The sequence below is a fragment of the Dendrobates tinctorius genome, unplaced genomic scaffold (assembly GCF_039654945.1).
Source record: "Dendrobates tinctorius isolate UK_male_01 unplaced genomic scaffold, ASM3965494v1 ptg000103l, whole genome shotgun sequence".
Taxonomy (NCBI): domain Eukaryota; kingdom Metazoa; phylum Chordata; class Amphibia; order Anura; family Dendrobatidae; genus Dendrobates; species Dendrobates tinctorius.
Window position 1 is genome coordinate 1,673,407 of NW_027361771.1, and position 23,123 is coordinate 1,696,529.

General features: G+C 45.9%; 2 protein-coding genes across 8 annotated transcripts in view; one reads left to right on the plus strand and one right to left on the minus strand.

Moving 5' to 3' along the window:
* UNC13D (unc-13 homolog D) overlaps positions 1–20,137 on the plus strand; it is a 152,694-nt gene extending 132,557 nt beyond the window's left edge. For all 7 annotated transcript variants that reach the window (XM_073587917.1, XM_073587922.1, XM_073587916.1 and 4 more), the window contains 4 exons: positions 224–344; positions 5,501–5,624; positions 6,982–7,184; positions 19,872–20,137. In XM_073587917.1, coding sequence (XP_073444018.1) covers positions 224–344; positions 5,501–5,624; positions 6,982–7,184; positions 19,872–19,981 — 558 coding nt within the window. In that variant the 3' untranslated portion in view covers positions 19,982–20,137. The remainder of the gene's footprint in view (positions 1–223; positions 345–5,500; positions 5,625–6,981; positions 7,185–19,871) is intronic.
* TRIM47 (tripartite motif containing 47) overlaps positions 20,093–23,123 on the minus strand; it is a 53,536-nt gene continuing 50,505 nt past the window's right edge. The window contains exons 4-5 of the mRNA XM_073587925.1: positions 21,955–22,053; positions 20,093–21,861 (exon numbers count right to left, since the gene is read on the minus strand). Of these exons, the coding sequence (XP_073444026.1) occupies positions 21,275–21,861; positions 21,955–22,053 (686 nt within the window). The 3' untranslated portion in view covers positions 20,093–21,274. The remainder of the gene's footprint in view (positions 21,862–21,954; positions 22,054–23,123) is intronic.

Sequence of the window (23,123 nt, forward strand, 5' to 3'; positions counted from 1 at the left end):
TAAATATGATTGACTAATTCTGATCATAACTACATCCTAATTATGAGAGGGTGTTCAACCTTATGCAACCATAGATTCTTCTTAATATGGTTTTTTACATTATAAAAACGTGGCATTTTAAAAAAGGTGAGTGTAGACTCTTTAAATCCACTGTAGATATAGTAGATAATATATATACATAACTGTACATATACCTACATTTCTATTTCTTAACTACTTACAGCAGGGTTCCACTGCAGAAAAGTATGGAGCTGTTACAGTTAAAGTGAGCTACCGGCAATCAGAGCAGAAACTGCACGTTGAGATCCTTAATGCAGTGAATCTCCTCCCTCTGAACTCCAATGGTAAGAGAAGCACACACACTCATCCCCCTCACATTTTAGCCGTCTAAAATATAAAACACATCATACCTTGATGTCCCACGGCACTCAGATATCACAACTGAAGGTATATGCAAATGAGGCTGGAAATACATTGGGGTGTGAAGTGACCAAAATGTCATGTATGTTAGGAGTGGCGGAAGACACTAAAATAAAAATATAAATGAAGTGCCTTCACCACTCGGGGTCCACCGTGCGGTAGATGGAACGACCGCTGCTAGGTGGTGGCAGAGCTATAGGCGGTGGCGTGCACCGGTTTAAGTGCGTCACCAAGTGCACTGAACAAACTCTGTTGAGCTCACAGAGCTGTAATTATAAATGGTAACACAAAAAGACGCTGAGTCTGTTCAGGACACAGAATCTCAGCGCAACACACGCGGTATGCGGTCACCGGAGAAACACAAGGTAGCGATACTAACTCCGTAAGGACCTACCGGAAACGTGTGCAAGGCGTCGCAACCGCGAACACCACTAGGAGCTGCAACTGCAGCGCGGCTATAGCAGAGCCGCTGCAAAGACACTGCTAACTAGCAGGCGCAATGCTGACGCTTAGGGTGCTGTAGTATGGAGCATAACGCGCTGGCGCTTGGCGCTGGGTACTGGCACAAACACAAACACTCACACATGCGTAGTATCAGAGGGTAGGGGTTTCATAATAAGTCAGTCACCAGTCCATGCATCCATCAACAAACATACAGCAGCAGTATGGCTACACTAGCGCATGGCGGAGCGGCCATGCGCACTTTTTATAGCGCACGGGACCTTCCGGAAATCTCCAAGAATCCAGGAAGAGCCAATAGGATCCGGAGCGGGACCTGAACACCTGACTCCCGAAGTCCAATAGGAGCTCATCCCGTGAGCATGCCCAATAGATGGAATAAAGGACTTTGCCTCTGGAGACAGTTGTTGTGAGACAATCTCCTCAGCAATCCCTTCTGCTGCAGCAGATGGGCAAGAGACTGCAGCATGTGAGAATCTGGGTTTCTGTCTAGACGTGTCAGAAACCAGATTCCTAACATTACCCCCCCTCCTAGGGCCCCCCCCCTCCCTGAACCTTCCGATCCATCACCCTGTGCCTAGCAGTGGCACAGGGCTCAAACTCGCCTATAGACGAGCTTGGTGTCTTGGTAGGTGACATGGTAACCCGGGACACATGGAAGGTACCAGCGGAGGCAAGGTCGCCCGGTTTCAGGAGGGAAATCTGGGAAATGGCAAGAGAGGAAGTGGCCGTGGCACGCCACCGTGTATCGATGGTCGTCGCCCCACTCCGCCTAGAGAGGCTATGCTGAGTACAAGAGGTACCTGCCTGAATAAACCTCTTAACATCCCAAGCCCTATGAGGCCACCAATATGCTCCGGCCAAGACCTGCATGTAGCCTCGGTGGTGAGACGCATTGGACACATGCGCCCAAGCGAGTACCTGAGCCCTAAGATGAGGAGGGACAAAAGTCTCGACAACCGGCTCAGACTCAGACCATTGCGGGGAGCTGGCTTCCGGAGAAACTGCACATACGTGGTGACAACCGCAAACAGTTTCCTGGTCTGAGTCCGTATTAAAATCGGTACGAGACACCTTTATGGGCTCAGGAGGTAGGACCTCAGGCTCAGGTGGCTCCAGCGGCTCGAAAAATTTGGGGAGCGGAGTACCCTTCCGTTTTGAGTGAGCACGCTCTAAAGGGCATGTCACACTAAGAGATATCGCTAGCAATATCGCTATAACTAGTGACGTTATAGTGATATTGCTAGCGATATCTCTGTGTCTGATACTTACCAGCGACCGGCTCCCCCGCTGATTATCGCTGATCGCGCGAGAACGTCCTGGACTGTTTCTCGTCGTCAGCTTCCTGCGGCGCTTCCTGCTGTGAAGACGAGCGACGCGTGGAGCCGGGCGGGAGGACGCAGGATCGCCTGGTGTGACAGGTAAGTAGCGATCCCCGTCCCCAGCGATGTCGCTAGTGAGATCTGCCTGTGTGGCAGCTCACTAGCGACTACTTAGCGATGTACCAGCGATCCTGACCGCGTCATATCGCTGGTCGGGATCGCTGGTACATCGCTAAGTGTGACAGTACCTTAAGCCGTGCTCCGAAAAGCGGAGGTCAATGCGCGAGGAGATGGAAATCAACTCTTCCAAGGTCGTTGGAATCTCTCTGGTAGAAAGAGCATCTTTCACATGCTCCGCTAACCCTTTCCAAAAGACAGGGAAAAGGGCCCAATCAGTCCACTCCAACACGGACGCCAGTGTGCGAAAACGTACGGCATACTGGCTCACCGAGAGAGATCCCTGAGTGAGTGCGAGTAGCTGCAGGGAGGTGTCGTGCGTGACCCGTGGACTGAGGAAAACCTGCTTGATGGCCATCAGCAGGTGCGCTGCGGTTCGTATATCGGGATCACCACGCTCCCATAACGGCGTTGCCCATTCCAGGGCCTTGCCCGACAGTAGGGATATTATGAATGCCACCTTGGCCCGTTCTGTAGGAATGCAGCCAGCATCTCCAAATGGATCGAGCACTGGCTGATAAAACCCCTACTGGAGGCACCATCCCCGGAAAACTTATCAGGCAACGGGAGGCGGGTAACTGTCGGCGCAAGGGTGGACATGGACAAACGCGCTACTGCATCCGTTAACGCCTGGACAGCAGCATCAGTGGCTTGAGCAGCAGAGAGAGACTTCTCAAGAGCGGCCACCCAGTCGCCAAGCTGCTTAATGCATTGCAGGAGCTGCTGCTGTTCTGCCATCACTAGCCAGACCCTGGCGCTAGTGTAATGTTAGGAGCGGCGGAAGACACTAAAATAAAAATATAAATAAAGTGCCTTCGCCACTCGGGGTCCACCGTGCGGTAGATGGAACGACCGCTGCTAGGTGGTGGCAGAGCTATAGGCGGTAGCGTGCACCGGTTTAAGTGCGTCACCAAGTGCACTGAACAAACTCTGTTGAGCTCACAGAGCTGTAATTATAAATGGTAACACAAAAAGACGCTGAGTCTGTTCAGGACACAGAATCTCAGCGCAACACACACGGTATGTGGTCACCGGAGAAACACAAGGTAGCGATACTAACTCCGTAAGGACCTACCGGAAACGTGTACAAGGCGTCGCAACCGCGAACACCACTAGGAGCTGCAACTGCAGCGCGGCTATAGCAGAGCCGCTGCAAAGACACTGCTAACTAGCAGGCGCAATGCTGACGCTTAGGCTGCTGTAGTATGGAGCATAACGCGCTGGCGCTTGGCGCTTGGCGCTGGGTACTGGCACTAACACAAACACTCACACATGCGTAGTATCAGAGGGTAGGGGTTTCATAATAAGTCAGTCACCAGTCCATGCATCCATCAACAAACATACAGCAGCAGTATGGCTACACTAGCGCATGGCGGAACGGCCATGCGCACTTTTTATAGCGCACGGCACTTCCGGAAATCTCCAAGAATCCAGGAAGAGCCAATAGGATCCGGAGCGGGACCTGAACACCTGACTCCCGAAGTCCAATAGGAGCTCGTCCCGTGAGCATGCCCAATAGATGGAATAAAGGACTTTGCCTCTGGAGACAGTTGTTGTGAGACAATCTCCTCAGCAATCCCTTCTGCTGCAGCAAATGGGCAAGAGACTGCAGCATGTGAGAATCTGGGTTTCTGTCTAGACGTGTCAGAAACCAGATTCCTAACAATGTATTAGTTAAGTTCATTAATACCCATGTATATGTAAGGAGGTCAAGGGCCTTGCCCTGTGAATAGTAACATTACTGTGTATTAGGTGTGTGTGTGTGTGTGTGTGTGTTTGCGGCCACACATTAGTTAGATAGTTAGATGTAGTATTAGAAAAGGGCCACTAGATGGGGGCACTGAGCTCAACTAGTGAGAAGACGGCTGAGGGGTTAACTTAGAGGAGTGGCTAGACAGGAGGAAAGGAGATAATTTTCCCTCCAATAAGTGAGTTGAGCTGGGGGTAGCAAACAGAACAGGACAGGACAAGAGTGAAGAACAGCGGAGTGCCTACAGCAGTAGCCAGCAGGTAGTGGTGCTGGAGGCCTTGCTTGACTGGTGACTGTAAGGCTAGCGAGACCGAAGAAGGAGTCTCGTCGGTCAAGTCAGCTAGCAAGGAAGAGCTGAAGTGACAACCCAAGCCAGTCCATTGAGTCCAGCCCGTGTCTAGAGAATTGCAAGCCAGGGAGGTCCGTGGAAGAGTCCCTGTGGGAGTAGTAGCTGGAGTATAGAAGTGTTGTGGAGAGTTTAGTGAGCTGTGAATCTAGGACACGAACAGGAGCAACAGTGCCTTAAGTGGGTGAGCTTTAACGGAAAAGTCGGGTACCTTCGTGGGCTGAAGTCGGGCTCTGGAAGAAGGGAAGTGTTCCGTGTTCATAGTGCTCCGTGTGACGTGTCAGCTTGCCTGTGTGGTGCATATGTGTGAAGTGAAGGAAGAAGTGACGTACTGCTGTAGATGAAGATGTATTGCGGTTACCAAGTATAGAGTCCTGTTGCTGTATTGGATGTGCTGTGCCCTGAAGGGAATAAAGCTGAATTGTTAGGCTGTGTGCACACGCTGCGGAAAAGGTGCGGATTCATCCGCGCGGATTTTGTACAATCCGCAGGTGAAACCGCAGGTCAAAAGACCTGCGGTTTTACCTGCGGATTGCTCTGCGGTTTTGCCCTGCGGTTTTTCATCTCCTCAATGGAGGAGATGGCAAACCGCAGGAGAATCCGCAGAAAGAATTGACATGTCAATTCTTTCTGCGGATTGAAAACCGCAGATAATCCGCGCGGAAAATTCCGCACCGTCTGCACTGCGGTTTTTGATTCCCATAGGGAATCATTGTACTGTACACCGCAGCAGAAACTGCTGCGGGTCCGCAGCGGCCAAAACCGCTGCGGAACCGCAGCAAAATCCGCAGCGTGTGCACACAGCCTTAAAGTTGTTTCCAGCATCTGTCTGCAGTCAATTGGGTCCCCAAAGTGAACAGCATATGGGTGATGAAACAGCCTCCAGCACAGTGAGTACTGGAGCGGCCGCACAAGCTACCCCCCGGCGGCCATGGTATTACGTATAGTTTAATCTTAACAACCAATGATCAGTTATGTGTTAAGAAATAATTAAATTAACATCCTTTTCATTATTCCTGTGCTCAGGCAGCAGCGATCCATTTATTCAGCTGACATTGGAGCCTAAACACATATTTCCGGCAGTGGAGCCACGATCTACAGAAGTCAAGAAGAATGAATTAAATCCTCTTTATGATGAGACCTTTGACTTGTAAGTGTGCACAATCTTTAATCATAAATGTCTATGTGAGTCATGTAGGTGTGCACTAACCCATTATCCATGGTACAAAAAATTGCGGAGACATGTTGGTTTTGTTATCTGAATCACTAATTAAATGTATCCATACAATCCTATTGGTTCATGAAAATCTTGGACAGCACATGGATGGCATCAATGTGCAATCTATGTGCTGTCTGTGACTGACATTATAATGTATAGAAGAAGATTTGTAATTTATTTCTTTCATCAGTGAAAATCTCTGATAAGAAAACCTGACCCACGGACCAAGCACTGATGAAACTCAGATCTAAAACACCGATGAACAACTGGCCATGTTTTTATGTGTGAGAAAAATCACATATGTCTGAATGAGACCTAATAGAGTTGAGCAAAGAAATTTGCAGGACACTGTTCCACTGCTATTAGAGCATGGTCTTGCCAATTTTTTGTTTGGACTTTATGAAATAACTAGATGGAGGCCCAATGCTATCGCATCGGGAGGGCGGTAATGTCACGATGGGGGCAGGCTTTGCAGCGTTAAGAATCTCTCCCCCCCATGTGCTCACCAACCTATCCACTCTCTCTTTCCCCATGTGCTGACTTCTCCCGTCTGTGCTCTCTTCTTTCACCTGTCTACCCCATGTGCTCTCCTCCTTGTTCCGCTGGTGGTACCGCGCAATAGGTTGGTACCACCAGCAGTTTCCATATTGAGACACCCATCATTTGGGTGCCCCAATATGGCAGTCGGTGAACTTCCTCCGCTTGGAATTCTGGACAGAACAGAAAATGAAAACATTACAAGGCAATTATATAAATAGATGTACATGGCAATTTAACAGATCCCCTCACCAGCCATACAGCTTAATACTTTTGCCCCATTTTGTGTGATGCTAATAATCAGGCATTATTTGGTGTAGCCACTTGTAGATGGTGTGACCATATACCATATGGTGGGCGCCTACAACAGTTACCCCAAGAGACACAGTATGCTCACAAGTTACGGATATGGTGTAAATTTTCCATCCAGATTTATGGGTGGAAAAAAGGCAGTGCTCTAATCTATCTGTTAAGTGACTTCGGTTTTAACAAATCCTATCCATATCCTGTCGAAAAATATCACAAAAATTGACATGCAGTGCAGTTTTCAAATCTGCTACATGTCAATTCTTGGAATTTTCACTGCAGTGCATAGCTTCCAATCTGCAGCAAATGCACAGTCAAATTCTCATGGAAAATGTCCAACAAAATTGACATTTTCTATCCAATTTTTCGAATATGTGAACAGAGTGATAGGCTACCCTGCCGTTAGAAACGTCTGATTGTAATGTTCTCTTTTCTCTTCCCCCAGCCTGGTGACCCCGGAGCAGTGTGAAGTGCCAGGAGCTTGTCTCTTGCTGACTGTATTTGACTATGATGCTATTCTTTCTAATGAATTAGAGGGAGAGGCATTTTTACCTCTTTTAGATGTTCCTGGATTAAAGGAGGAGATAAATGATCCTGTAGCTAATATCCCTCAAATGCGAGTAGCCTTAACTCATCCAAAAATTAATGGTCAGTGTATATTTTACATTGTTTACACCTATATTTTTTTGAACAATATAACATCTGAAACACCTCCTATGTGATGCACATCATCACTGTTTTCTGTGCACAATATCTCAGGGCTCGCTCAGACCAGCTTATAATCAGCCCCAAGTTCTGTCTGCGGGTGCCACAGACCGCACACAGAGCATACGCACCCATTATAGCCAGTGAGCCAGTACACTCGGCCGATTTACCACTTGGACCAGTAATTTGCATGCACTGCTTTGCATTGTTTTGTGGACCAGAATTAGGCTAGTTTCACACTAGCGTTTATTCGACGCAGCCCCGCCCCCTGCCGGCTCCCTGCCCGCCCCATCCGGTCATCGCCGCCTACTATCGCACATGGACGCTTGCGATCTGCGCACCCTATCTTTAGCATAGGGTGCGCAGATCGTGCGCTGGCCGTGCACTAGTAGGATTTTGGCGTGCGCTGCGCACTTTTGAAGGTGCGCCCGTGTGCGCCGAACGCAGCATGTTGCATTTCGGCGTGCTCGGTGCACCTTCAAAAATGCGCAGCGCACGCCAAAATCCTACTAGGGCACGGCCAGCGCACGATCTGCGCACCCTATGCTAAAGATAGGGTGCGCAGATCGCAAGCGTCCATGTGCGATAGTAAGCGGCGATGACCGGATGGGGCGGGCAGGGAGCCGGCAGGGGGCGGGGCTTAGCGGCGCCGTGCGCTGCGGCGAATAAACGCTAGTGTGAAACTAGTCTAATGCAGGCAATATAAAGTCAGCCCCTGCACCCTTCCGTAGGAGCGGACGAAGAGGTCACATCCACAGGCTGTGGATGCTACTGGCCCTTTTTCCCTTACGGCCTTATACTCTCATATACAGAGCAAATGGCATGTATTTGTAAACTAATGGGATTCTATGGATCCAAAAAGTCTATATCATTATCGACTATGCACAGAACACATGGATCTGCTGTCATAATTCTGTCAATATACAGTGAAAAACTGAGAGACTCATGAAGAGAAGCTTGTTGTCACCTGACTGTAAGTATGAAAATCACATATGAGTGAAATGGCCGTGTGATGACTGCTGAGTCATCACATGCAGAGCTGAATCCTGACAGTGAGGCTTTCACATGCTGTTAGGATTGGCTACAGGGCTGCATTTTATAACTAAAGGATGCATCTAGGTTTGACATGAAAGTCTGCAGGCAATGTGTCACAGCGCATGCACAGCATTAACCCCTTCACTACCAAGGGTGGTTTGCACGTTAACTCCCGGGCCAATTTTTACGATTCTGACCACTGTCCCTTTATGAGGTAATAACTCTGAAACGCTTCCATGGATCTCGGTGATTCTGACATTGTTTTCTCGTGACATATTGTACTTCATATTAGCGGTAAAAATTCATTCAAATAACTTGTGTTTATTTGGGAAAAAAGCAGAAATTTGGCAACAATTTTGAAAATTTCGCAATTTTCCAACTTTGAATTTTTATGCTCTTAAATCACAGAGATTCGGCACACAAAAAACTTAAGTAACTTTTCCCGCATATTTACTTTACATCAGCACAATTTTGGAACCAAAATTTTTTTTTGTTAGGAAGGTTATAAGGGTTAAAAGTTGACCAGCGATTTCTCATTATTGCAACACCATTTCATTTTTACGGACCACATCACATTTGAAGCCACTTTGAGGGGTCTATATGATAGAAAATAACCAAAAGTGACACCATTCTAAAAACTGCACCCCTTAAGGTGCTCAAAACCACATTCAAGAAGTTTATTAACCCTTCAGTTGCTTCACAGGAATTTTTTGAATATTTAAAAAAAAAAGGACATTTAACTTTTTTTCACAAAGAAAATACTTCAAGTTCAATTTTTTTTATTTTACCAAGGGTAACAGGAGAAATTGGACAGCAAAAGTTATTGCCACTGTTTCGGCGCATGGCTGAACTCAGAAGTGAAGGAGCGCCGTTTGACTTTTTCAATGCAAAATTGGCTGGAATTCAGATCGGACGCCATGTCACGTTTGGAGAGCCCCTGATGTACCTAAACAGTGGAAACCTCCACAAGTAACCACATTTTGGATACTAGACCTCCCATGGAACTCATCTAGATCTGTGGTGAGAACTTTGAACCCCCAAGGGCTTCACAGAAGTTTATAACGTACAGCCGTACAATTAAAAAATCATATTTTTTCCACAAAAATGATCTTTTCACCCTCAATTCTTATTTTCCAAGGGTAAAAGGACCCTAAAAGTTATTGTGCAATTTGTCCTGAGTACGCTGATACCCCATATGTAGGTGTAAACGACTATTTGGGCGCATGGCAGAGCTCGGAAGGGAAGCAGCGCCATTTGACGCTTTTGGCTGGAATTGAGATCGGACACCATGTCGCGTTTGGAAAGAACCTGATGTACCAAAAGAGCGGAAACCCCCACAAATGACACCATTTTGGAAACTAGACCCCCCAAGGAACTTATCTAGATGTGTGGTGAGCACTTTGAACCCCCCAGTGCTTCACAGAAGTTTATAATGCCCGGGCGTGAAAATAAAAAATCGTATTTTTTGCACAAACATGATCATTTAGTCCCCAATTTTTTATTTTCCCAAGGGTAACAGGAGAAATTGGACCCCAAAAGTTGTTGTCCAATTTCTCCTGAGTACGCTGATACCTCATATGTGGGAGAAAACTACTGTATGGGCACACGTCGGGGCTCGGAAGGGAAGTAGTGACGTTTTGGAATGCAGACTTTGATGGAATGGTCTGCGGGTGTCATGTTGCCTTTGAAGAGCCCCTGATGTACCTAAACAGTGGAAACCCCCCACAAATGACACCATTTTGGAAACTAGACCCCCTAAGGAACTTATCTAGATGTGTGGTGAGCACTTTGAACCCCCAAGGGCTTCACAGAAGTTTATAACGCCCGGGCGTGAAAATAAAAAAAACATTTTTTTCCACAAAAATGATATTTTTGCCCCCAATTTTTTATTTTCCTAAGGGCAACAGGAGAAATTGGACCCCAAAAGTTGTTTTGCAATTTGTCCTGAGTAGGCTGATACCCCATTTGTGGGGGTAAAACACTTTGGGCACATGGCAGAGCTTGGCAGGGAAGGAGCACCATTTGACTTTTTCAACGCAGAATTGGCTGGAATTGAGATCAGACGCCATGTTGCATTTGGAGAGCACCTGATGTGCCCAAACAGTGGAAACCCCCCAATTCTAACTCCAACCCTAACCCCAACACACTCCTAGCCCTAACCCTAATGGGAAAATGGAAATAAATACATTTTCTTTTAATTTTATTATTTTTCCCTAACTAAGTGGGTGATAACGGGGGGTTTGATTTACTATTTATGGCGGGTTTTTATGTTTGGCAGCTGTCACACGCTAAAAGATGCTTTTTATTGTAAAAATAGTTTTTGCATCACCACATATTGAGAGCTATAATTTTTCCATAGTTTGACCCACCGAGTCATGTGAGGTCTTATTTTTTGCGGAACGAGTTGACGTTTTTATTGGTACCATTTTCGGGCACGTGACATCTTTTGATCGCTTTTTATTCCGATTTTTGGGACGCAGAATGAACAAAAACCAGCGTTTCATGAATTTCTTTTGGGGGGTGCATTTACACCGTTCTGCGTGCGGTAAAATTGATAAAGCAGTTTTATTCTTCGGGTCAGTACGGTTACAGCGATACCTCATTTATGTCGCTTTTTTATGTTTTAGCGCTTTTATGCAATGAAAACAATTTTATATAAAAAATAATTATTTTTGCATCGCTTTATTCTGCGAGCTATAACTTTTTTATTTTTTCGCTAATAATGCTGTATGGTGGCTCGTTTTTTGCAGGACAAGATGACGTTTTCAGCGGTATCATGGATATTTATATGCGTCTTTTTGATTGTGCGTTGTTGCACTTTTTGTTCGGCAGTATGATAATAAATCATTTTTTGCTTCGTTTTTTATTTTTATTTTTTAAGGGGTTTGCTAAAGGGGTTAACTAATGGGACAGTTTTATAGGGCGGGTCGTTACGGACGCGGCGATACCAAATATGTGCACTTTTATTGTTTTTTTTTTTTTTAATTATTTTTACACTTTTTTTTTTTTTTTAACTTTATTAGGTTGTCCCAGGGGGGACATCACTGTCCTGTGACAGATCGCTGATCTGTCACATCACAGATCACTGTGACAGATTAGCGATCTGTCACAGGCATAGACGAAGGCTTCCTCATGCCTGCGCTTTGCAGGCACTGAGGAAGTCAGCTCCCTGCAGGCCCCCGAAGGTCCCCGTCGCCATCTTGGATTCGGGGACCTGCAGGGATGGAGCCCCGCACAGCAGCGCTGCACATTGTGGGGGGCTCAGGGAAGCACGGAGGGAGCCCCCTCCCTGCCGATGCTTCCCATTAACCCCCGGTACACCGCGATCGTGTTTGATCGCGGTGTGCAAGGGGTTAACGTGTTGGGGGCGGCCCGCGACCGCCCCTGACACATTGTGCCGGGTGTCAGCTGTGATAATCAGCTGACACCCAGCCGCGATCAGCGGCGCTCACCACGTGAGCGCCACTGATCGCACTAGACGTACTATTCCGTCCTTGGGACTTAGGTCCCAGGTCACATGGACGGAATAGTACATCCATTGTAGGAAAGGGCTTAATCATTTTAAACAAAGAACCTGGCACTCAACTTGGTATTAATATATAGATGAATTTATTCCCAGACAGTGGTACAGTGTAGCACGACAAAACGTTTCAGTCAATATACAAGACCTTTATCAGTTGCGTACTAATAATTGTGGCAGAATATGCAAAAGAGGCTTAATATTCTCGCAGTGAGAGCCCGTGAGCAGTAATGCTGAATGATTCAGCCTGGGTAGTAACATAGGTGGATGCAGCCAAGCGTTCAGAGCTGCAGACACGGCGTCTACCACTGATCTGATAGAATTCCCTAGCAGATAGATTGGCCCAAAAGTACTCGCTCAAAACTCAGCCCCACCGTTTGGTATTCCTTTTCATGACTATGAAAATTGTAGATTCACTCTGAAGGCATCAAAACTATGAATTAACACGTGTGGAATTATATAATTAACAAAAAAGTGTGAAACAACTGAAAATACTGTATGTCTTATATTCTAGGTTCTTCAAAGTAGCCACCTTTTGCTTTGATTTCTGCTTTGCACACTCTTGGCATTCTCTTGATGAGCTTCAAGAGGTAGTCACCGGAAATGGTTTTCACTTCACAGGTGTGCCCTGTCAGGTTTAATAAGTGGGATTTCTTGCCTTATAAATGAGATTGGGACCATCAGTTGTGTTGTGCAGAAGTCTGGTGGATACACAGGTGATATTCCTACTAAATAGACTGTTAGAATTTGTATTATGGCAAGAAAAAAGCAAAACGAGTAAAGAAAAACGAGTGGCCATCATTACTTTAAGAAATGAAGGTTAGTCAGTCCGAAAAATTGGGAAAACTTTGAAAGTGTCCCCAAGTGCATTTGCAAAAACCATCAAGCGCTACAAAGAAACTGGCTCACATGAGGACCGCCCCAGGAAAGGAAAACCAAGAGTCACCTCTGCTGCGGAGGATAAGTTCATCCGAGTCACCAGCCTCAGAAATCGCAGGTTAACAGCAGCTCAGAATAGAGACCAGGTCAATGCCACACAGAGTTCTAGCAGCAGACACATCTCTACAACAACTGTTAAGAGGAGACTTTGTGCAGCAGGCCTTCATGGTAAAATAGCTGCTAGGAAACCACTGCTAAGGACAGGCCACAAGCAGAAGAGACTTGTTTGGGCTAGAGAACACAAGGAATGGACATTAAACCAGTGGAAATCTGTGCTTTGGTCTGATGAGTCCAAATTTGAGATCTTTGGTTTCTTTGTGCGACGCAGAAAAGGTGAACGGATGGACTCTACATGCCTGGTTCCCACCATGAAGCATGGAGGAGGAGGTGTGATGGTGTGGGGGTGCTTTGCTGGTGACACTGCTGGGGATTTATTCAAAATTGAAGGCATACTGAACCAGCATGGCTACCACAGCATCTTGCAGCGGCATGCTATTCCATCCGGTTTGTGTTTAGATGGAACATCATTTATTTTTCAACAGGACAATGGCCTCAAACACACCTCTAGGCTGTGTAAGGGCTATTTGACCAAGAAGGAGAGTGATGGGGTGCTACGCCAGATGACCTGGCCTCCACAGTCACCAGACCTGAACCCAGTCGAGATGGTTTGGGGTGAGCTGGACCGCAGAGTGAAGGCAAAAGGGCCAACAAGTGCTAAGCATCTCTGGGAACTCCTTCAAGACTGTTGGAAGACCATTTCTGGTGACTACCACTTGAAGCTCATCAAGAGAAAGCCAAGAGTGTGCAAAGCAGTAATCAAAGCAAAAGGTGGCTACTTTGAAGAATCTAGAATATAAGACATATTTTCAGTTGTTTCACACTTTAATTATATAATTCCACATGTGTTAATTCATTGTTTTGATGCCTTCAGAATGAATCTAGAATTTTCATAGTCATGAAAATAAAGAAAACTCTTTGAATGAGAAGGTGTGTCCAAACTTTGGTCTGTACCGTATACATGTACATGTATACTGTGTATTACATATTTACAATTTATTACAGTTTTTTGTGTTCTAAAGTTGTATTCCAATAAATAGATATTATGTTCTATCTAAATATCTTGATTATTGGATCATAGAAATGATTAAATGTCTGATGTTCACATTGTACTACAATAAATTTTTCACTTAAATATAAGCAATATATGTGGGGGTCGGAGTTGGAGTCGGAGTCGGTGTAAGGGAAATTGAGGAGTCGGAGTCGCAGGTTTGGCTTACCGACTCCACAGCCCTGCCTCCCAGGCCAAAAGGGAAGTTAAATACACGTCAAACAATGGGACCTCATTATCCAGAGAAGGTCCTTCCTTGGACAGAGCAGACCAATGGTTTTTTTAATTAGCTCAAGCAAATAGGCCTTTGAAACTCTCACCAGGGGGGGGCAAAAGGCATAGACCCTGTGTCATTCAGCACCAAGTCCAGCAATTATCACAGGGGTGTGAACTCTTGTGCAACTACTAGCCTACTGGCTTCCTTTGTTTGACTCAGACTGTAACGCAGACAGAATGGCACCACAGATCCCAGCATAGAGCTCTGAGATATTGAATCTGGAAAATGACCTATAATAACAGAATGCCACATCTCTGAGTCGAGCCGAGCACATAATCGGAACCGACATTCCTTCCCCCACACGCCCGTACACTGCAGCCACCTGTAGGAATCTGCGTTATTGCGTTATAAAGCATAGCTGCCAGGAATTACAAATGGTAGGCATATTTGGTCTCCCTGAACAGATAAAATCCAGCAGAACCCAGTGGCGCTGCTGTAGTCTTAGTTAGACCCTCAAGCCAAAAGTTATGGGCATCCACAGTTCTGCCTGGAAAACCATACTATCAGATATGGGGCGAGGGAGGCTGCCCAGCCAAGGGGCTGGCGCAGCGCATGGGAGGGAGCAGCCTAAGGGATAATAGGCAGCTCCTCATTTTGGATTCAGGGGTTCGACTGGCAGGAGGCCTGTTAGCTGACACGGCCAGAGAATCATATAACAAAGATTTGGACCTATGGTCCATCAGCGCCTCCCTGAGGTCACATGCTACATAACACGGTAATTAAAATCTATCTGTACCCTACCCTTGTACTGCACTGCTGACTGTAACCTTGTATATTTGTTCTTGTATATATAACTATCTTTCTAGTGCGCCTTTCGGCTATTAAATATAAAATTAATCTTGGGCTGCTCTTTTATCTCGATTCACAAATTCCCACATCTGCACGCTCGGTTGGTTATATTATACGCTACCCCGGGGTCAGTTTCTGACCTGATATAAGCCTGCTGTCGGACAGCGCTTATAGGCTTATGTCGAACTAGGAATTGGTGGCCTCATACCGTACTGTGTTAGTGAGGAGTCCTGACAGTGATGGCCAGGATGTTTGTTTATATATATCCCCAGCCTGGACTGGTGATGTATATCCCCCCTCACTGGGAGTGCCTCAGTAACTCGTACCTATAAGGGAAGCCATTCCGGCGACTATTTGCCCTCGGTGCAATTTCCTGACTGACTTGGGGCAAAAGGTGGTGCCAGAGAGCCGATCCCTGCTGGGTCCTTCTCTCCCCTCCCCAGAGGTGCGTGAAGTCGACACACCCTTACCTGATCCGTCACACCACCGCCAGCGTCATTTTGCTTGAGGGAAAAAAAATTGTCTCCACCAAAATGGCGCCAGTAGATGCTACTGCACCGGTGTTATCTTGGTGGAGACAAACTTTTTTTATTCCTCTAGCAAAATGGCGCCGGCAGCACCTGCGCAGCAGATCACGATGGATGCTTGTATGCGGGCGCGGAAGGCGCCATTTTGAGAGAGAATTTATTCTGAAGAAATTTATATCACTAAATAAGGCCGCCTCGGAGCACGAGAATCTCATTAAGGCCGGTTTCACATTCGCGCTTTTGAGCGCAGCGACGGCCTGCGCACGGCCACCGCTAAGCCCCGCCCCCTGCCCCGCCTCCACCGGTATCTCCGCCTCCGGGCGCATGACGTTGCATGCGTCATGCGTCCCCTATCTTCATCACAGAGGGCGCAGGCCGTGCGCAGTCTGCGCACAGTCTGCGTTTGGCGGCGCATGCGTCCATTTGACGGTGCGCCGAGCACAACCAAAATGCAACAGGTTGCGTTTGGCGCTGCTCGGCGCACCGTCAAAAGGACGCATGCGCCGCCAAACGCAGACTGTGCGCAGACGGCGCACGGCCTGCGCCCTCTGTGATGAAGATAGGGGACGCATGACGCATGCAACGTCATGCGCCCGGAGGCGGAGATACCGGTGGAGGCGGGGCAGGGGGCGGGGCTTAGCGGCGGCCGTGCGCAGGCCGTCGCTGCGCTCAAAAGCGCGAATGTGAAACCGGCCTAACTGAATATTACAAATAAAGATTTAACAACCACCAGACAGATTTCATCACCCAAGGTATCATTTTCATCAGTATAACCGCACCTACCTGACAGTGTCTGTAGTTTACTCATCACAATCCTGCTGAAAGGTTCCCTTTAAGATAGCCATGTAGCACGTAACCACCATCAGTACTTGGTATATCAATTGTAATGTCAGGTCAAACCCAAATACATTTGTATTGTAAGAACCTACAACTTCCAATATGTTCTTCAGTCATCAACAAGCTGCATACCATACAGGAACCACAGTACTGATGAGAATTAGTCCGTATCACAAAGAAACATTTATATCTAGGTACCTTTATAGATGACATTGTCTCTGACTGGAGTCGCTCTCTTTCTTTTCTTCATCTTATCCAGATGCTATGATGACTTTTCACAACCACAGCCATCTCTGCAGACTTCCATCTTCTCCGGTCTTGTGCAGCACTTCCCCACACGATATCCTTAACAATAGCAGTGTTATTATAATGCTCCTGAATAAAAATATCTGCCCTACTCTGAGCCCCTTAATAGATATTTGCCCCTCACTATATTCCCTACACAAAATATGACCCACATACTGTCCCTCTTAGGCTTTGTGCACACGATGTGGATTTGTTGCATTTCCGCAGTGTTTTTTTCTGCCCGGAAATGCTCCTATAAAGCAAGGATTACTAAAGCAAGGTTAATCAGTGAGAATCCTTTAGTGTTGTGCACATGATCCGGAAATCTCCGTCCTTATTTGCAGCGTTTTATTTTCCGCAGCATGTCAATTCTTTTTGCAGATCTGCAGTGTTTTTCACCCATTGACTTCCATTGAGACACTCAAATCTGCAGCAAAAACGCAGGTGTAAAAAGGTTTGTGGATTAGCTGCGGATTTGGTGCCAAAAAACGCTGCAGGTTTGTCAAAGGAAATGATGTCAGAAGGAGGAAGAGTTTGTGGGCAGAGAATATAGAATAGTGCCCATCTTGGTTGAAGCACATCAACAATGGAGTCCTATCCTATGGAGGTTGGACAAGGAAATGACATCCCTTTTTTTTTTTATAACATATCTTTACTTAGATAAATCCACATACAAATCTGCATCAAAAATGCATAAAATCCACACAAAAAACGTGCAGAATTTCCACTGTGTTTTACTGCAGAGATGCAGAAATTTCCGCAAGCAAATCCGCAATGTCCGCCCATAGCCTTATGGTACATGCCCTCCATACTTCCCCCTCATTTCCACACTGGGCCCACTCTTCACACAGTGTGAGAGGACATTGTCCCCACCATAGGGCCCAGTCTTTATGCTGATCCCCCTTCATCACACTCCCTCTCCTTGGCCGGCTGTCCTCATGTGGCTGTGCTCTTACACTGTCCCTCCATGCTACACCCCCCACACACACTACTCAGCCTCTATTTTGTGCCTACTCACACTTTTCTCCCCTATAATGTCTCCTCACATTATTACCTTCAATGGTCTCCTCACACAGTTCCCCCTCCCTCCTCTCACGTCCCCCCTGCAAACCCTACTGTCTCCTCATATACTTACGCCCTTGCTTTCCATACTGCCTCCTCACACATCCCCTGACTCCTCATACTGTGTCTGCACCTATCCCATCACCCTCATTTTCCATACTGTGTCTGCATACATTCTTCCCCTCGCTTCTCATACCTTGTCTGCATACATTCCTTCCTCGCTCCTCATACAGTGTCTGCACCCATCCCCCATTCAGCATACTGTGTCTGCACACATCCACTTACCATGCTGTATCCCCATACTGTGTCTGCACCCACCATCCCTATTCTGTGTCCGCACTAATTCCATTTACCATACCATGTCTACACTCATCCTACCTCATACTGTTTTCTCATGCATTCACCCCTCGCTCAATTTGTGTCCGCACCCATCCCCCCATTTAACATACTGTCTGCCTCATGCCCCTATACTGTTTCCTCTTACATGACCCCATCTCCCACCTTACTCCTAATACTGTGTTTGATTTCTGCTGCTCCCCAAACTGTGTCTTCAAATTTTCCCCACCCACCCCGTTTCACTAAATCTTCCCCACCACTTTGTCTCACTAAGTCTTCCCTACCTCTACACCTCCCCTGTTTCACTAGATCCCCAACCCATTTCACTAAGTTTTCAGTGTCTTCAGCTCCACTGGAGCACTTACCATGAATCTTGTTTGCGTGCCGGCGAGTCAGGGCTTCAATTGTACTCGCGTCTGAAAGCAAGACGCGAGTACCATTAATCATTGTAAACTGTGACTGCGAGCCCTCGCGGCAGGGTCCTCTCTCCTTTTGTACTTGTGTAGGCCTTGTATTGCTCATGTTTATTGTACTTGTCTTTGTATGCCCCTTTTTCACATGTAAAGCGCCATGGAATACATGGCGCTATAAAAATGAATAATAATAATAATTGGAAGCTGGCTAGTACAATTGATCAAATGCAGCCATCGGGGAGACACCTTGGAATGCCCATACCCCGCCTGCCACTTTTAGATACACCTCTGATAAAAGTATGGTTGGAGAGTGTATGAAACCACAGTGTATTACAGGATATGACCTATTGGAAATGTTTGGTAAAGGAATGCTTTGTAAATTAACCCTATTGTTTCAATATCATATAACTTAGTTTATTATTTTTTTTACTTTTACAGATGAATAACAAGCTTTTGTAATAGATTATACATATTGTATAAAAGTCCTCATTTCCTATGACAGAATGTTTTTTGGGAGATAGTAAAATGACAATTGACCAGCCAGAGTAAACCCTTAAAGGGGTGGTCTGCTTTAGAAAATACAGTCTGAAATGCTCCATTAGGGCATTCAGAGTTAATAGACGGGTCCCTAATGTAAGACCTTCATCAATCAGCCAAACCTGAGAGCAGCTACAAAGATCTCTATTTTAGGATCACAATGACAGCGCACTGATTTTAATGGGCACCATGTAACACTGCATTTTCACTGTGGTGGTGCTGCTGCAGGGAAATGAAACACTTAAGGCCCCATCACACACAGCGATATCGCCAGCGAGATTGCTGATTTTGTGATGCCACAGCGATCTCGCCAGCGATATCGCTGTGTGTGACATGGATCAGCAACCGGCCCCCCCGCCGGGTATCGCTGATCGCACTCAAACGTCCTGGGCCGTTTTTTGATCGTTAGTCTCCCGCTGGCCAGCGCGCATCGCTGCGTGTGGCAGCGAGAGACCAGCAATCAGCGACGCTGGTTTCCAAGGTAAACAGCGGGTGTCTAGGAGCCGCGCGGCTCTTAGATACCCGCTGTTTACATTGGAAACCAGCTTGCTCGCTGGTCCTGATCGCTGGAGGGGTTGTCTATGTGACAGCTCACCAGCGATCAGCCTAACTATGTCCCAGCGATCCCATCCATGTTGGATCGTTAGTGGGATTGCTGGGACATCGTTATGTGTAACGGGGCCTTTACTTGATCCTCCTGTGGATTACAGGCTGATCCTTCCTGGTTAAAGCCGCAGGACACTCTCACTGCAACGAACATTATCTTATAAATAGTCTGGGAACATTAGTTGTAGACACAGTGCGGACAGTGAGCCAAACTAAACTAAAAAGCTTCCCTTAATGCTCAGGAATGTGGTCAGATAACCCATCAGAAAGCCGGACAACATCACTGTGACATCACTGATTTCTTCCTGTTTTCAAGCCATTGTTGATAAGTACTAAACAATGTGTCGTCTCTTTCTCAGGGGATCGCATCTTGCAACTTCTTGACTGTCGCCGTTCTGAAAAAGAAGCCGCGATGTTCATCAAGCTCCGTAAGCAAAGAGCTCGCCAGTCTAAGGAGAGTGAGCGATGACATTGGTGCAGGACATGATGTATTACAACTGGTGCTTTACCACTGAATGCAGAGATTGCAGAGACCTTATTTCTGCACACAGGTTCAATGACTCACAATCCTACACAAGAATGTTTAACATGTAACTTTAAAATAAATGTTGCAAACACTGGATAACATGGAGTGTAAATGTTCCCATACACCTAAGATGTTGGTCATCCTTCTCCCAATTCTTGAACGAAGGAACCAGGATATTTGGCTTGGTCAAGTGTCGATGTACTTTCAATGAGCAGAATGAGTTAGCAGTAATGAGACATCTTTCAACTTTCCCCATCATTTTCTCCCCTGATACCATCTGTCGGGGGGAGAGTGGACAGGCCTCCATACAAATTATGGTCAGTAGAAGATGAGCTTGGGTGACTTTTCTCTAATGTGCATGGGGTCCTTAAAAGGAATCTGTCACCCCTTTTTTGAGATATCCTATAATGACATCATTCAATTGTGTGTCACATAAGGATTCTCTTAGTACTTTTGCTTCCCCCTGACCCCGCACCTTTCATGCATAAATACCTTGTTTATATCAGTTCAGATGTATGTAAACTGCCACGGTCCGGTCCGCTGGGCGGAGCTTATTCCCCTGCTCCCCCCCTCCCTGTCTTGCTCTACGCATTTCTTCTTGTGTAGAGCAAGACAGGGAGGGGGGGAGCAGGTGAATAAGCCCCGCCTAGCGGACCGGACAGCGGCAGTTTACATACATCTGATACATCTGTTATATGATATCTCAAATAAGAGGTGACAGATTCCCTTTAAGGGCAGACTGTCATCACAGAATAACTAGTTAAACCAAGGGCAGGAGCTCGGTGCACCCTTGGCGTGACCAAACATTTAAGAGCACTTTCTCACCTACTTGTTTTCTTATTATATCTACCCTTCTCTGTCTCTACAAAGCCAGAGCTGCCAATCATAGAAAGTGGGTGGAGATAGAGGAAATACAAATAGGTGGGAAGTTGCACTTAAAGGATTGGTCACACCAAGGGTGCACTGAGCACCTAGATTTGTTTTAAACAGTCATTCTTTGCTAATTGACTCACTTTAAAACTGAGGTCTATGACCAGTTCTGGAATGTTATAAAGCTAGAGAAATAATACTAGAGAAATAATACTTAATACTCAAAACTTAAAACATGGAAGACACAGTGACCCTTGGATAGTCACCAGAGCCAGGCAAAGTTGCAACCACTTTAGTTATGTCAGTGACAACTAATTGACATACTAATTGGTTTAGACTGTTAGCCCTAGAAATCAATGGTTTTCATTAGAACTCTGCTGAAAACTGCCTTTGAAAGCGCTTGTTGTGTGCACTGTGCTGGACTGCTGTTTCTGCTCCAATAGACACAATAGAATTCCAGCTGATGAAGAAGATGGGGTACAAAGGCTGGATAAATGAAGCACGAAAGCGGTAAAGAAGAGGCATGTCATCTGATGCTTCATGGAAGGATAGAGTTCCTTCATCCCAGTCCAAAAAGACCCCCAGTTTTTCCTGCTGCCCAGTGGCTACCAAAGTTCTCTGACCATCATGCCAGGCATAGCAACGTGTACTGCTCCACTCCAGGCACCAAGAGTGTGAGTTCCTCCCCAACAGACAGGCGCTTTGGTGACCCTTACGACAGATGCCATGATATGTAACACCCAAGCTTACACGATTTCCAGAGAGATGAACCTCCCAATAGTGGCGCCCTTGAGCCATTGACTCTCTGGCCAGTACTTGTGTATAATGATCAAACCGCTCTGTATTTTCTGGATAAGCTTGAGGCTGCAGTTTACACAGGACTCTGCGGTTGGCTTGCATAAGACACAAGTTATTATGGGCAGTGTCAGAGTCCAGGCTGATATCCCGCAAATCTGCAAATGAGAGAATAAGTGAAATTTATTTAGTTAATTCCATGGTTGAGGTATTCATGGATAAAAGTAATGCAGAAGTTGTAAATGTCTTACAGTGGAGAAACTCTGTTCGTACCCGTGGCATCAATGGGAGTAACGGACTTTCCCAGAGCTTAGGTGGCAGTATTGGAAAGCTGGTGCGTGTGGTCCACACTGTTACATAAAATAGATCATATATGAAGAACATGTCACAAAACATAAAATGGAAAAACCTAAACATTATATGTTCTATATATTTGTTTTCTTTATTTTGCTGTACAATCTCATGACTTCAATTAGTTTAGCTGTAGAATTGTCCTTACAACAGTAGCTGGCTTAGGCGACAAGTCCAAAAAAACAGCTTCTTCCCACCTACATACATATAGGGAGAGACCTGTCATTCAAGGGGAGTGGGGCAGGAGGAAGCTGGGGACCTGCCTCTTGGACTAGTTACCTGAGAAGCATGGTTCTTGGATGATTTTTAAATGTATATTTTGTCTGCAATGCACATTTCACAGTATAAAACATACCAGGCTGAAATAATGCAGTCTTCAGGTTCCCATTAAAGTAATTTATCATCAGAAAATAATTTATTGTTTCAATCATTTTTTTATGTAAATATATTTTAATTTTTTTTATATTGTTGTTTTCATTTTTCCATAGCATAATATATTAAAAAAATATTAGAAATCTTGCAATTTTCTCTCTGGTCAATCAACTTAAAGGGAAGGTGCCATCCAAAAATTTTTTTTCAGCAATTGAAAATTTTTTTTAAAGAATTAATGTTTACATTTTGTTAAAAAATATTATCATTTGTTTTTAATTTTGTAAAATATGAAAAATAATTTTAAAAAGTGGCATTTCCACTTGTTAACACTAGGGTGAGCAGCTACTGAAATTTGGCACAAAAACCTAGTGTACAACTAGCTTACATTACTGCCCTGCAGTAAATATGGGCGGAATCTGCTGACATCGGTGTGATGTCACTCCTCTCCTCCCCTTCTGGGTGTTTGCTAAGGGAAAAGAGAGGATGACATTTAGGAACACAGTGAGCAGCCATTTTGATGGGGCCTGCAAAGTTACTGACTGTCTTTGCATGCAAAGTCTGGATCAGAACAGGTCATCAATCAGCAGAAATGTTTCCTGGATTTCTGTGGAGCAGACGGTCCATCCATGTGTATAAAACACAGCGCTCTATGTACAATCCCTGGCACCGAACAGGGTGCCCCCCATAGACGAGCACA